The following is a 15,954-nucleotide window of genomic DNA, read 5'->3' on the forward strand; positions in this document are numbered from 1 at the left end:
AGACAGTAGGTTGATACCTGCTAGTCTGGCAGTATAACTCTCTCCACTATAACAGACAGTAGGTTGATACCTGCTAGTTTTGGCAGTATAACTCTCTCCACTATAACAGACAGTAGGTTGATACCTGCTAGTTTTGGCAGTATAACTCTCTCCACTATAACAGACAGTAGGTTGATACCTGCTAGTTTTGGCAGTATAACTCTCTCCACTATAACAGACAGTAGGTTGATACCTGCTAGTTTTGGCAGTATAACTCTCTCCACTATAACAGACAGTAGGTTGATACCTGCTAGTTTTGGCAGTATAACTCTCTCCACTATAACAGACAGTAGGTTGATACCTGCTAGTTTTGGCAGTATAACTCTCTCCACTATAACAGACAGTAGGTTGATGTATTACCTGCTAGTTTTGGCAGTATAACTCTCTCCACTATAACAGACAGTAGGTTGATACCTGCTAGTCTGGCAGTATAACTCTCTCCACTATAACAGACAGTAGGTTGATACCTGCTAGTTTTGGCAGTATAACTCTCCACTATAACAGACAGTAGGTTGATACCTGCTAGTTTTGGCAGTATAACTCTCTCCACTATAACAGACAGTAGGTTGATACCTGCTAGTCTGGCAGTATAACTCTCTCCACTATAACAGACAGTAGGTTGATACCTGCTAGTTTTGGCAGTATAACTCTCCACTATAACAGACAGTAGGTTGATACCTGCTAGTTTTGGCAGTATAACTCTCTCCACTATAACAGACAGTAGGTTGATACCTGCTAGTTTTGGCAGTATAACTCTCTCCACTATAACAGACAGTAGGTTGATGTATTACCTGCTAGTTTTGGCAGTATAACTCTCTCCACTATAACAGACAGTAGGTTGATACCTGCTAGTCTGGCAGTATAACTCTCTCCACTATAACAGACAGTAGGTTGATACCTGCTAGTTTTGGCAGTATAACTCTCCACTATAACAGACAGTAGGTTGATACCTGCTAGTTTTGGCAGTATAACTCTCCACTATAACAGACAGTAGGTTGATACCTGCTAGTTTTGGCAGTATAACTCTCTCCACTATAACAGACAGTAGGTTGATAACTGCTAGTCTGGCAGTATAACTCTCTCCACTATAACAGACAGTAGGTTGATACCTGCTAGTTTTGGCAGTATAACTCTCCACTATAACAGACAGTAGGTTGATACCTGCTAGTTTTGGCAGTATAACTCTCTCCACTATAACAGACAGTAGGTTGATACCTGCTAGTTTTGGCAGTATAACTCTCTCCACTATAACAGACAGTAGGTTGATACCTGCTAGTTTTGGCAGTATAACTCTCTCCACTATAACAGACAGTAGGTTGATATTTTACCTGCTAGTTTTGGCAGTATAACTCTCTCCACTATAGCCGGCAGTAGGTTGATACCTGCTAGTTTTGGCAGTATAACTCTCCACTATAACAGACAGTAGGTTGATGTATTACCTGCTAGTTTTGGCAGTATAACTCTCTCCACTATAACAGACAGTAGGTTGATACCTGCTAGTTTTGGCAGTATAACTCTCTCCACTATAACAGACAGTAGGTTGATACCTGCTAGTTTTGGCAGTATAACTCTCTCCACTATAACAGACAGTAGGTTGATACCTGCTAGTTTTGGCAGTATAACTCTCTCCACTATAACAGACAGTAGGTTGATACCTGCTAGTTTTGGCAGTATAACTCTCTCCACTATAGCCGGCAGTAGGTTGATACCTGCTAGTTTTGGCAGTATAACTCTCTCCACTATAGCCGGCAGTAGGTTGATACCTGCTAGTTTTGGCAGTATAACTCTCTCCACTATAACAGACAGTAGGTTGATACCTGCTAGTTTTGGCAGTATAACTCTCTCCACTATAACAGACAGTAGGTTGATACCTGCTAGTTTTGGCAGTATAACTCTCTCCACTATAACAGACAGTAGGTTGATACCTGCTAGTTTTGGCAGTATAACTCTCTCCACTATAACAGACAGTAGGTTGATACCTGCTAGTTTTGGCAGTATAACTCTCTCCACTATAACAGACAGTAGGTTGATACCTGCTAGTCTGGCAGTATAACCTCTCCACTATAACAGACAGTAGGTTGATACCTGCTAGTTTTGGCAGTATAACCTCTCCACTATAACAGACAGTAGGTTGATACCTGCTAGTTTTGGCAGTATAACTCTCTCCACTATAACAGACAGTAGGTTGATACCTGCTAGTTTTGGCAGTATAACTCTCTCCACTATAACAGACAGTAGGTTGATACCTGCTAGTCTGGCAGTATAACTCTCTCCACTATAACAGACAGTAGGTTGATACCTGCTAGTTTTGGCAGTATAACTCTCTCCACTATAACAGACAGTAGGTTGATACCTGCTAGTTTTGGCAGTATAACTCTCTCCACTATAACAGACAGTAGGTTGATACCTGCTAGTTTTGGCAGTATAACTCTCTCCACTATAGCCGGCAGTAGGTTGATACCTGCTAGTTTTGGCAGTATAACTCTCTCCACTATAACAGACAGTAGGTTGATACCTGCTAGTTTTGGCAGTATAACTCTCTCCACTATAACAGACAGTAGGTTGATACCTGCTAGTTTTGGCAGTATAACTCTCTCCACTATAACAGACAGTAGGTTGATACCTGCTAGTTTTGGCAGTATAACTCTCTCCACTATAACAGACAGTAGGTTGATACCTGCTAGTTTTGGCAGTATAACTCTCTCCACTATAACAGACAGTAGGTTGATACCTGCTAGTTTTGGCAGTATAACTCTCTCCACTATAACAGACAGTAGGTTGATACCTGCTAGTTTTGGCAGTATAACTCTCTCCACTATAACAGACAGTAGGTTGATACCTGCTAGTTTTGGCAGTATAACTCTCTCCACTATAACAGACAGTAGGTTGATACCTGCTAGTTTTGGCAGTATAACTCTCTCCACTATAACAGACAGTAGGTTGATACCTGCTAGTTTTGGCAGTATAACTCTCTCCACTATAACAGACAGTAGGTTGATATTTTACCTGCTAGTCTGGCAGTATAACTCTCTCCACTATAACAGACAGTAGGTTGATACCTGCTAGTTTTGGCAGTATAACTCTCTCCACTATAACAGACAGTAGGTTGATACCTGCTAGTCTGGCAGTATAACTCTCCACTATAACAGACAGTAGGTTGATATTTTACCTGCTAGTCTGGCAGTATAACTCTCTCCACTATAACAGACAGTAGGTTGATATTTTACCTGCTAGTCTGGCAGTATAACTCTCTCCACTATAACAGACAGTAGGTTGATACCTGCTAGTCTGGCAGTATAACTCTCTCCACTATAACAGACAGTAGGTTGATACCTGCTAGTCTGGCAGTATAACTCTCTCCACTATAACAGACAGTAGGTTGATACCTGCTAGTCTGGCAGTATAACTCTCTCCACTATAACAGACAGTAGGTTGATACCTGCTAGTCTGGCAGTATAACTCTCTCCACTATAACAGACAGTAGGTTGATATTTTACCTGCTAGTCTGGCAGTATAACTCTCTCCACTATAACAGACAGTAGGTTGATACCTGCTAGTTTTGGCAGTATAACTCTCTCCACTATAACAGACAGTAGGTTGATACCTGCTAGTTTTGGCAGTATAACTCTCTCCACTATAACAGACAGTAGGTTGATACCTGCTAGTTTTGGCAGTATAACTCTCTCCACTATAACAGACAGTAGGTTGATACCTGCTAGTTTTGGCAGTATAACTCTCTCCACTATAACAGACAGTAGGTTGATACCTGCTAGTTTTGGCAGTATAACTCTCTCCACTATAACAGACAGTAGGTTGATACCTGCTAGTTTTGGCAGTATAACTCTCTCCACTATAACAGACAGTAGGTTGATACCTGCTAGTCTGGCAGTATAACTCTCTCCACTATAACAGACAGTAGGTTGATACCTGCTAGATTTGGCAGTATAACTCTCTCCACTATAACAGACAGTAGGTTGATACCTGCTAGTTTTGGCAGTATAACTCTCTCCACTATAACAGACAGTAGGTTGATACCTGCTAGTTTTGGCAGTATAACTCTCTCCACTATAACAGACAGTAGGTTGATACCTGCTAGTCTGGCAGTATAACTCTCTCCACTATAACAGACAGTAGGTTGATACCTGCTAGATTTGGCAGTATAACTCTCTCCACTATAACAGACAGTAGGTTGATACCTGCTAGTTTTGGCAGTATAACTCTCTCCACTATAACAGACAGTAGGTTGATACCTGCTAGTTTTGGCAGTATAACTCTCTCCACTATAACAGACAGTAGGTTGATACCTGCTAGTTTTGGCAGTATAACTCTCCACTATAACAGACAGTAGGTTGATACCTGCTAGTTTTGGCAGTATAACTCTCTCCACTATAGCCGGCAGTAGGTTGATGTCCACATCTCCTTTCTTCATCCCACTCTGCTCCTCACAGCCATAGAACAACAGCGACTCAAACCACAACATGTACTCAAAGTTAGCACACTTCTCCTAGAGAGGGAGAGAAAAACAGTTTTTGTTTACTTGGGTGTGTCAAATTAAATTGTGGCCAGTATTGTGCCCCCCCCCCCCCCCCACACACACACTACGTACCTGTAGAGGGTTCCACGTGATGAGCTGTAGTCGTACTAGGGGGTTGAATAATTTGGGCAGACACAGTCCGATGTAAGCATCTCTGTAGCAGGTGAAGTAGAGATGTCTCCACACTTCAAAACGACTCTTGATACTGTCCAGAGAATGGAAGTCCTCCAGCACATCCTCAAACACCTTCTTACTCTCACGCACTATACGATCTGGAAATAAACCAGATAAACATATATCACACTATACGATCTGGAAATAAACCAGATAAACATATATCACACGAAATACCACCCCCAGATCAACCACTACTGGAGATAATACCATCCCCAAAATCAACCACTACTGGAGATAATACCATCCCCAGATCAACCACTACCACTACTGGAGATAATACCATCCCCAGATCAACCACTACCACTACTGGAGATAATACCACCCCCAGATCAACCACTACCACTACTGGAGATAATACCATCCCCAGATCAACCACTACCGGAGATAATACCATCCCCAGATCAACCACTACCGGAGATAATACCATCCCCAGATCAACCACTACTGGAGATAATACCATCCCCAGATCAACCACTACCACTACTGGAGATAATACCATCGCCAGATCAACCACTACTGGAGATAATACCATCCCCAGATCAACCACTACTGGAGATAATACCATCCCCAGATCAACCACTACCACTACTGGAGATAATACCATCCCCAGATCAACCACTACTGGAGATAATACCATCCCCAGATCAACCACTACCACTACTGGAGATAATACCACCCCCAGATCAACCACTACCAGAGATAATACCATCCCCAGATCAACCACTACCGGAGATAATACCATCCCCAGATCAACCACTACTGGAGATAATACCATCCCCAGATCAACCACTACTGGAGATAATACCATCCCCAGATCAACCACTACTGGAGATAATACCATCCCCAGATCAACCACTACTGGAGATAATACCATCCCCAGATCAACCACTACTGGAGATAATACCATCCCCAGATCAACCACTACTGGAGATAATACCATCCCCAGATCAACCACTACCGGAGATAATACCATCCCCAGATCAACCACTACCGGAGATAATACCATCCCCAGATCAACCACTACCACTACTGGAGATAATACCACCCCCAGATCAACCACTACCACTACTGGAGATAATACCATCCCCAGATCAACCACTACCGGAGATAATACCACCCCCAGATCAACCACTACCGGAGATAATACCATCCCCAGATCAACCACTACTGGAGATAATACCACCCCCAGATCAACCACTACTGGAGATAATACCATCCCCAGATCAACCACTACTGGAGATAATACCATCCCCAGATCAACCACTACCACTACTGGAGATAATACCATCCCCAGATCAACCACTACCGGAGATAATACCATCCCCAGATCAACCACTACCACTACTGGAGATAATACCACCCCCAGATCAACCACTACCACTACTGGAGATAATACCATCCCCAGATCAACCACTACCGGAGATAATACCACCCCCAGATCAACCACTACCGGAGATAATACCATCCCCAGATCAACCACTACTGGAGATAATACCACCCCCAGATCAACCACTACCGGAGATAATACCATCCCCAGATCAACCACTACTGGAGATAATACCACCCCCAGATCAACCACTACTGGAGATAATACCATCCCCAGATCAACCACTACCACTACTGGAGATAATACCATCCCCAGATCAACCACTACCACTACTGGAGATAATACCATCCCCAGATCAACCACTACCGGAGATAATACCATCCCCAGATCAACCACTACCACTACTGGAGATAATACCATCCCCAGATCAACCACTACTGGAGATAATACCATCCCCAGATCAACCACTACTGGAGATAATACCATCCCCAGATCAACCACTACTGGAGATAATACCATCCCCAGATCAACCACTACTGGAGATAATACCATCCCCAGATCAACCACTACTGGAGATAATACCATCCCCAGATCAACCACTACTGGAGATAATACCATCCCCAGATCAACCACTACTGGAGATAATACCATCCCCAGATCAACCACTACTGGAGATAATACCATCCCCAGATCAACCACTACTGGAGATAATACCATCCCCAGATCAACCACTACTGGAGATAATACCATCCCCAGATCAAACACTACTGGAGATAATACCATCCCCAGATCAACCACTACTGGAGATAATACCATCCCCAGATCAACCACTACTGGAGATAATACCATCCCCAGATCAACCACTACCACTACTGGAGATAATACCATCCCCAGATCAACCACTACCACTACTGGAGATAATACCATCCCCAGATCAACCACTACCACTACTGGAGATAATACCATCCCCAGATCAACCACTACTGGAGATAATACCACCCCCAGATCAACCACTACTGGAGATAATACCACCCCCAGATCAACCACTACCACTACTGGAGATAATACCATCCCCAGATCAACCACTACCACTACTGGAGATAATACCATCCCCAGATCAACCACTACCACTACTGGAGATAATACCATCCCCAGATCAATCACTACTGGAGATAATACCATCCCCAGATCAACCACTACCACTACTGGAGATAATACCATCCCCAGATCAACCACTACCACTACTGGAGATAATACCATCCCCAGATCAACCACTACCACTACTGGAGATAATACCATCCCCAGATCAACCACTACCACTACTGGAGATAATACCATCCCCAGATCAACCACTACCACTACTGGAGATAATACCATCCCCAGATCAACCACTACCACTACTGGAGATAATACCATCCCCAGATCAACCACTACCACTACTGGAGATAATACCATCCCCAGATCAACCACTACCGGAGATAATACCATCCCCAGATCAACCACTACCGGAGATAATACCATCCCCAGATCAACCACTACCGGAGATAATACCATCCCCAGATCAACCACTACCGGAGATAATACCATCCCCAGATCAACCACTACCGGAGATAATACCATCCCCCAGATCAACCACTACCACTACTGGAGATAATACCACCCCCAGATCAACCACTACCACTACTGGAGATAATACCACCCCCAGATCAACCACTACCACTACTGGAGATAATACCACCCCCAGATCAACCACTACCACTACTGGAGATAATACCACCCCCAGATCAACCACTACCACTACTGGAGATAATACCACCCCCAGATCAACCACTACCACTACTGGAGATAATACCATCCCCAGATCAACCACTACCGGAGATAATACCATCCCCCAGATCAACCACTACCACTACTGGAGATAATACCACCCCCAGATCAACCACTACCACTACTGGAGATAATACCACCCCCAGATCAACCACTACCACTACTGGAGATAATACCACCCCCAGATCAACCACTACCACTACTGGAGATAATACCATCCCCAGATCAACCACTACCACTACTGGAGATAATACCACCCCCAGATCAACCACTACCGGAGATAATACCATCCCCAGATCAACCACTACCGGAGATAATACCATCCCCAGATCAACCACTACCGGAGATAATACCATCCCCCAGATCAACCACTACCACTACTGGAGATAATACCACCCCCAGATCAACCACTACCACTACTGGAGATAATACCATCCCCAGATCAACCACTACCACTACTGGAGATAATACCATCCCCAGATCAACCACTACCACTACTGGAGATAATACCATCCCCAGATCAACCACTACTGGAGATAATACCATCCCCAGATCAACCACTACTGGAGATAATACCACCCCCAGATCAACCACTACTGGAGATAATACCACCCCCAGATCAACCACTACTGGAGATAATACCACCCCCAGATCAACCACTACCACTACTGGAGATAATACCATCCCCAGATCAACCACTACCACTACCGGAGATAATACCATCCCCAGATCAACCACTACCACTACCGGAGATAATACCATCCCCAGATCAACCACTACTGGAGATAATACCATCCCCAGATCAACCACTACCACTACTGGAGATAATACCATCCCCAGATCAACCACTACCACTACTGGAGATAAAGCAGAAAGCTTTAGGATCTGAAGGATGGTGGAATGAAAATGAGAGACAGTAAATGTACAGAATATCCAAATTAAACATTGTGAAGGAGAAGGGTCAGGGTCTGAAGGGTGAGAGGTGATAGGTAGAAGGGTGTGAAGGTGAGAGGTGATAGGTAGAAGGTGAGAGGTGATAGGTAGAAGGGTGTGAAGGTGAGAGGTGATAGGTAGAAGGTGAGAGGTGATAGGTAGAAGGGTGTGAAGGTGAGAGGTGATAGGTAGAAGGTGAGAGGTGATAGGTAGAAGGGTCGGGGGGGTGAAGGTGGGTGAGAGGTGATAGGTGAGGGGGAAGGTGAGAGGTGATAGGTGAGGGAGAGGGGGTGGGGCTGAAGGTGAGAGGTGATAGGTAGAAGGTGAGAGGTGATAGGTAGAAGGGTCTGAAGGTTGAGAGGTGATAGGTAGAAGGGTAGAAGGGTGTGAAGACGATAGGGTAGAAGGGTGTGAAGGTTGAGAGGTGATAGGTAGAAGGGTAGAAGGGTGTGAAGGCGATAGGGTAGAAGGGTGTGAAGGTTGAGAGGTGATAGGTAGAAGGGTAGAAGGGTGTGAAGGTTGAGAGGTGATAGGTAGAAGGGTAGAAGGGTGTGAAGGTTGAGAGGTGATAGGTAGAAGGGTAGAAGGGTGTGAAGGCGATAGGGTAGAAGGGTGTGAAGGTTGAGAGGTGATAGGTAGAAGGGTAGAAGGGTGTGAAGGTTGAGAGGTGATAGGTAGAAGGGTAGAAGGGTGTGAAGGCGATAGGGTAGAAGGGTGTGAAGGTACCTCTCTCCAGACAGTACGATGTGAGGTCAGTCGATGTCTCCTCATCATCGGAGGACAGCCCCTCTAGATGCTCCGCCCTCTTCCCGTTCTGCTCCCGCGCCTGCCGCCGCCTCGTTCTAGACCCGCCCACAAACAACGTCAGCCAATCACACAAAACACTGTTGTATTTATTTTTTAATTTTTTTTTAATAGAAAACACGGAAGACTGTTTTTTTTTATTCGCGAATTTACATTTATGAATATGACATTTTTCCATTAGCACAATTAGATTTATGAGGTAAAATTGTTTTTTTCTTTATTATGGTTAAGGAAACCGAGCAGCACACTACTCTCCCATAACAAAACAAAAAGTCATCAAGAATATTAACAATTATAAAAAACTGTAAATATCTTTCCATAATTGTTTTACGTGTAGACAAATGCCAAAATGAATGTGAAACTGTTTCTGGATGCTCAACACAAAAAGTACAATCAATATTAAAATGTATTTTTTTGAGTTTCTTCAGGTAATGAATCGCAGGGTAATACATATGGATCATTCTGAAAGACACCTCTTTGACCTTGTTAACAAGAAAGTATTTGTGTGGTAATAATCAGCCTTTTCCCCCCCCCCCAACAGATATTAGTGACCATTGTATTCCAGTAATTTGTGACATAAGGTATGGATACAATCTCCACATATGAAATAAAGCACGTATAGATCTGTTGTTCTGAGGAAGCAAGGAGAAACATATTTTCCCTATTGGAGAGTCAACTGGATTAAGCGAAGGTAGGTCAAGAAGGTGAGGTCTGGCTACACCTGTAAATAACATGAGAGAGTTCCAGATGGAATAGCATCAAAGACTACGGCGAACTCTCTAGGTGTAACAGGGATATTGTAATGAGATTAAATTTTTTTTTTTTTAAATCCTCATAATTCAGTAACAGTCTTTCTGCATTAAAAAGTTAACTCACCAGCAAGGATATGATTATTAAACCAGTTCTTAGACAAAATAAAAAAATTGTTTCTATAGAAAATATCCTTATTGTTCCAAATGAAATACCTATGCAGGGAAAAAAATTATGTTTATATATTAATAACGACCACGCTATGAATCTAATCAATGTTATAGTTACAGAGTAACATAAAATTGAAGTCACCAAAACGGGAGAATATATAACGAGGGATGAAATTCCAAATTGAAGTTGGATTCTTTAAAAAAAAAATTTCAGCCCAATTTATCTTAAAAGTATTATTCAAAGTAGGAAAACCTAAAAATAAATACAAAAATGAGACCAACATATTCATGTGTGTTCATAACGACAGATTTCCTAATATAATGTGTACGATTTTTTCCCAGATGAAGTTGAAAAGCACCTGGTCAAACGCTTTACCTATTTGGTTGTTGGAGGGGACCGGGCCGCGCGGAGGGGACCGGGCCGCGCGGAGGGGACCCCCCGGGCCGCCGCGCGAGGGGACCGGGCCGCGCTGAGGGGACCGGGCCGCGTAAGTAAGTCTGGAGACACCTTCAGCAATACTCAACTTTTCAAGGATAAATCCCTCTGCAGCCATTGGTTGAACTTGTTTCTGGTTTGACAGTGTTATATTGATAACACCCATTTGGGTCCTTCAGAAGTGCTAACAGGAAATGGGGCATGTCAATAAAGCGGTGACCTCCTCTCCTTCAGTGATTGATGCCTACCAGATATTTTACTTTTCACCAATCCAGCTCTTTCACATCAGCGTAGATAAAGGAGACGGAGGAGCTTCAAACTATTGAGACTCACCCCAAGGAGACGAGACTATGGTAAGGGGGTTGTATATTGAGACTCACCCCAAGGAGACGAGACTATGGTAAGGGGTTGTATATTGAGACTCACCCCAAGGGGACGAGACAAGGAGACGAGACTATGGTAGGGGGTGTATATTGAGACTCACCCCAAGGAGACGAGACTATGGTAAGGGGGTTGTATATTGAGACTCACCCCAAGGAGACGAGACTATGGTAAGGGGGTGTATATTGAGACTCACCCCAAGGGGACGAGACAAGGGGACGAGACTATGGTAAGGGGGTTGTATATTGAGACTCACCCCAAGGGGACGAGACAAGGAGACGAGACTATGGTAAGGGGGTTGTATATTGAGACTCACCCCAAGGGGACGAGACAAGGAGACGAGACTATGGTAAGGGGGTTGTATATTGAGACTCACCCCAAGGGGACGAGACAAGGAGACGAGACTATGGTAAGGGGGTTGTATATTGAGACTCACCCCAAGGGGACGAGACAAGGAGACGAGACTATGTTAAGGGGGTTGTATATTGAGACTCACCCCAAGGGGACGAGACTATGGTAAGGGGGTTGTATATTGAGACTCACCCCAAGGGGACGAGACTATGGTAAGGGGGTTGTATATTGAGACTCACCCCAAGGGGACGAGACAAGGAGACGAGACTATGGTAGGGGGTGTATATTGAGACTCACCCCAAGGAGACGAGACTATGGTAAGGGGGTTATATATTGAGACTCACCCCAAGGAGACGAGACTATGGTAAGGGGGTGTATATTGAGACTCACCCCAAGGGGACGAGACAAGGGGACGAGACTATGGTAAGGGGGTTGTATATTGAGACTCACCCCAAGGGGACGAGACAAGGAGACGAGACTATGGTAAGGGGGTTGTATATTGAGACTCACCCCAAGGGGACGAGACAAGGAGACGAGACTATGGTAAGGGGTTGTATATTGAGACTCACCCCAAGGAGACGAGACTATGGTAAGGGGGTTGTATATTGAGACTCACCCCAAGGGGACGAGACAAGGAGACGAGACTATGTTAAGGGGGTTGTATATTGAGACTCACCCCAAGGGGACGAGACTATGGTAAGGGGGTTGTATATTGAGACTCACCCCAAGGGGACGAGACTATGGTAAGGGGGTTGTATTCACGGCATGTTTGATACCATGAGTACATTCAACATGTGATAACTACAATTTAACACTCGGGGACAGCATAGCTCTGTTTAAAGAGATATTTCAGCCGTTTTCATACCTTGGGGGAAGTGTCCTGGAAGTAAAAACAACTGACAAACTTTGGAAGAAAAAAAAAGTGAAATATCCATTTAAAAACTATGAGTTTCAGCTGATTAATCTAAGCTCCAGCTAGACACCTATAGGCCCTGGTCTAAAGTAGTGCACTATATATAGGGAATAGGGTGTCATAGGGCCCTGGTCTAAAGTAGTGTACTATATAGGGAATAGGGTGTCATAGGGCCCTGGTCTAAAGTAGTGCACTATATATAGGGAATAGGGTGTCATAGGGCCCTGGTCTAAAGTAGTGCACTATATATAGGGAATAGGGTGTCATAGGGCTCTGGTCTAAAGTAGTGCACTATATATAGGGAATAGGGTGTCATAGGGCTCTGGTCTAAAGTATTGCACTATATATAGGGAATAGGGTGCCATAGGGCTCTGGTCTAAAGTAGTGCACTATATAGGGAATAGGGTGCCATAGGGCTCTGGTCTAAAGTAGTGTACTATATATAGGGAATAGGGTGCCATAGGGCCCTGGTCTAAAGTAGTGCACTATATAGGGAATAGGGTGTCATAGGGCTCTGGTCTAAAGTAGTGCACTATATAGGGAATAGGGTGCCATAGGGCTCTGGTCTATAGTAGTGCACTATATAGGGAATAGGGTGTCATAGGGCCCTGGTCTAAAGTAGTGGACTATCTAGGGAATAGGGTGCCATTTGGGGTTAGGGCGTCAGCTAAGGGTAGTACCCTCGTGCCTCCCGCTCTGCGGTCCTCCAGTCTGGCCTTCTCCTGACAGAAAGCCCTCACCTCAACAACATAGTTTTGTTACTTGGCCTATTTATTGCCTTGCCTCCTCACAACATTTGCTCACATTGTATATAGACTTATTTTTCTACTGTATTATTGACTGTATGTTTTGTTTATTCCATGTGTAACTCTGTGTTGTTATATTTGTCAAATTGCTTTGCTTTATCTTGGCCAGGTCGCAGTTGTAAATAAGAATGTGTTCTCAACTGGCCTACCTGGTTAAATAAAGGTGAAATAAAAAATAAAATAAAAAAAAAAGTTAACATTTAAACTGACTGAATATTCATATTTAACGTAGCATCGTACCGTCTGGCTTCTCGTTCAGCGATCCTTCTCTGTCTGGCGTGCTCCTGATAGACTGTCCTGTCTCTCCCAAACGAGTCAAGAGACATGAGGTTTGGAGCCATCACAGCCTTACCTGGAAGAGACAGGTCAAAGGTTAGAGACCTGAGGACGGGACAGAGATCCCCTCCCACCTCCACCCGTCTCAAATTCTAGACTGCGCCCCACCCGTCTCAAATTCTAGACTGCGCCCCACCCGTCTCAAATCCTAGACTGCGCCCCACCCGTCTCAAATCCTAGACTGCGCCCCACCCGTCTCAAATCCTAGACTGCGCCCCACCCGTCTCAAATCCTAGACTGCGCCCCACCCGTCTCAAATCCTAGACTGCGCCCCACCCGTCTCAAATCCTAGACTGCGCCCCACCCGTCTCAAATCCTAGACTGCGCCCCACCCGTCTCAAATCCTAGACTGCGCCCCACCCGTCTCAAATCCTAGACTGCGCCCCACCCGTCTCAAATCCTAGACTGCGCCCCACCCGTCTCAAATCCTAGACTGCGCCCCACCCGTCTCAAATTCTAGACTGCGCCCCACCTCCAAGCCTACAAATCATTCACCTGACTGAACTAGCCAACAAACAATTTTTACTGACTAAATAAATATGCAATACATTTTTCATGAAAAAGCCATTTCTGCATTTGACACCAGAATCAGAAAAAGTGCTTTATTTACTCATGAATATTAGACGTGTTAATAATTATAAGCCGAACTGATTAATCTAAACCCCTTCTGTGTTTGATTAATTGTCCTGGTCTACTGTCGTAATGCAGAAACATTCTGTGTTTGATTAACAGTCCTGGTCTACTGTCGTAATGCAGAAACATTGTGTTTGATTAACAATCCTGGCCTACTGTCGTAATGCAGAAACATTCTCAGGTTGATTAACAATCCTGGTCTACTGTCGTAATGCAGAAACATTCTGTGTTTGATTAACAGTCCTGGTCTACTGTCGTAATGCAGAAACATTGTGTTTGATTAACAATCCTGGCCTACTGTCGTAATGCAGAAACATTCTCAGGTTGATTAACAATCCTGGTCTACTGTCGTAATGCAGAAACATTCTGTGTTTGATTAACAGTCCTGGCCTACTGTCTTAATGCAGAAATATTCTGTGTTTGATTAACAGTCCTGGCCTACTGTCGTAATGCAGAAACATTCTGTGTTTGATTAACAGTCCTGGCCTACTGTCGTAATGCAGAAACATTCTGTGTTTGATTAACAGTCCTGGCCTACTGTCGTAATGCAGAAACATTCTGTGTTTGATTAACAGTCCTGGTCTACTGTCGTAATGCAGAAACATTCTGTGTTTGATTAACAGTCCTGGCCTACTGTCGTAATGCAGAAACATTCTGTGTTTGATTAACAGTCCTGGCCTACTGTCGTAATGCAGAAACATTCTGTGTTTGATTAACAGTCCTGGTCTACTGTCATCGTTGTTCTGCTTGGATTATCACCGAGACACACAACTATCTTGAATCCACTTAACACTTACCTGTCAGTCTGTGGTCAGCAGCGGCATCCTATCACTTAGCATTCACACTTTAGGACCTGTCTGACCGACATCGCGGTCATAGTCTTTTTTGGTCAGTGACTTAAGACTACAGGTCTACAGACAACTACGGACAGACCGTCTGTGGTTCTGTCTGTAACAGTTATCTCAGCCACAACAGATGGAGGGAGCAAAGCTGAAACAGCTTCGGCCCTTTACACATCACACTGTGCAGTCAGGACTCAGAACAAGCTCACGTCTCCCTCTCTCACCAAACTCACTTGACAACAAGGCTCACACCACTCAGAGACACGGGGAGACAGAGACACAGGGAGACAGACGCCAAGGGAGACAGAGACACAGGGAGACAGAGGGAGCACGGGGACAGGGAGACGACGCCAGGGGGAGCCAGGGAGACGAGGGGCGAGCACGGGGACAGGGCCAGGAGACACAGGGGCAGACGCCGGGAGACGGCCGGGGACAGGGAGCACAGGGAGCACGGGGACAGGGAGCACGGGAGCAGGGAGACGACGCCAGGGAGACGAGCCAGGGAGACAGAGGGAGACGGGGGACGAGGGAGACAGAGGGAGACACAGGGAGACATGAGAAGGGTTTGGGGGTTAACACTTAAGGAAAATAAGAGTGGGGGGGGGGCAGCTTCTCACATACACACACCACCACCACAACACACACAGAGAGAGAACCAACGAGGCCGTTCAAGTAAATAATAAAAACCTTCAAGA

General features: G+C 44.7%; 1 protein-coding gene and 1 long non-coding RNA gene across 2 annotated transcripts in view; both read right to left on the reverse strand.

Annotated features, from left to right (window-relative positions):
- Positions 1 to 15,954, reverse strand: part of paxbp1 (PAX3 and PAX7 binding protein 1) — a 53,338-nt gene that overhangs the window by 12,651 nt on the left and 24,733 nt on the right. Inside the window, exons 9-12 of the mRNA XM_045690258.2 lie at positions 13,689 to 13,800; positions 9,564 to 9,679; positions 4,646 to 4,845; positions 4,396 to 4,543 (exon numbers count right to left, since the gene is read on the reverse strand). Coding sequence (XP_045546214.2) covers positions 4,396 to 4,543; positions 4,646 to 4,845; positions 9,564 to 9,679; positions 13,689 to 13,800 — 576 coding nt within the window. The remainder of the gene's footprint in view (positions 1 to 4,395; positions 4,544 to 4,645; positions 4,846 to 9,563; positions 9,680 to 13,688; positions 13,801 to 15,954) is intronic.
- On the reverse strand, positions 1,377 to 4,385 carry LOC145859276 (uncharacterized). The gene is made up of 3 exons (XR_014379505.1): positions 3,267 to 4,385; positions 2,254 to 3,152; positions 1,377 to 2,093 (listed from the first exon to the last, which is right to left on the reverse strand). It is a non-coding gene; the product is annotated as an uncharacterized LOC145859276 (long non-coding RNA).

Source organism: Salmo salar, chromosome 11, assembly GCF_965601325.2.
Source record: "Salmo salar chromosome 11, fSalSal1, whole genome shotgun sequence".
Lineage (NCBI taxonomy): Eukaryota > Metazoa > Chordata > Actinopteri > Salmoniformes > Salmonidae > Salmo > Salmo salar.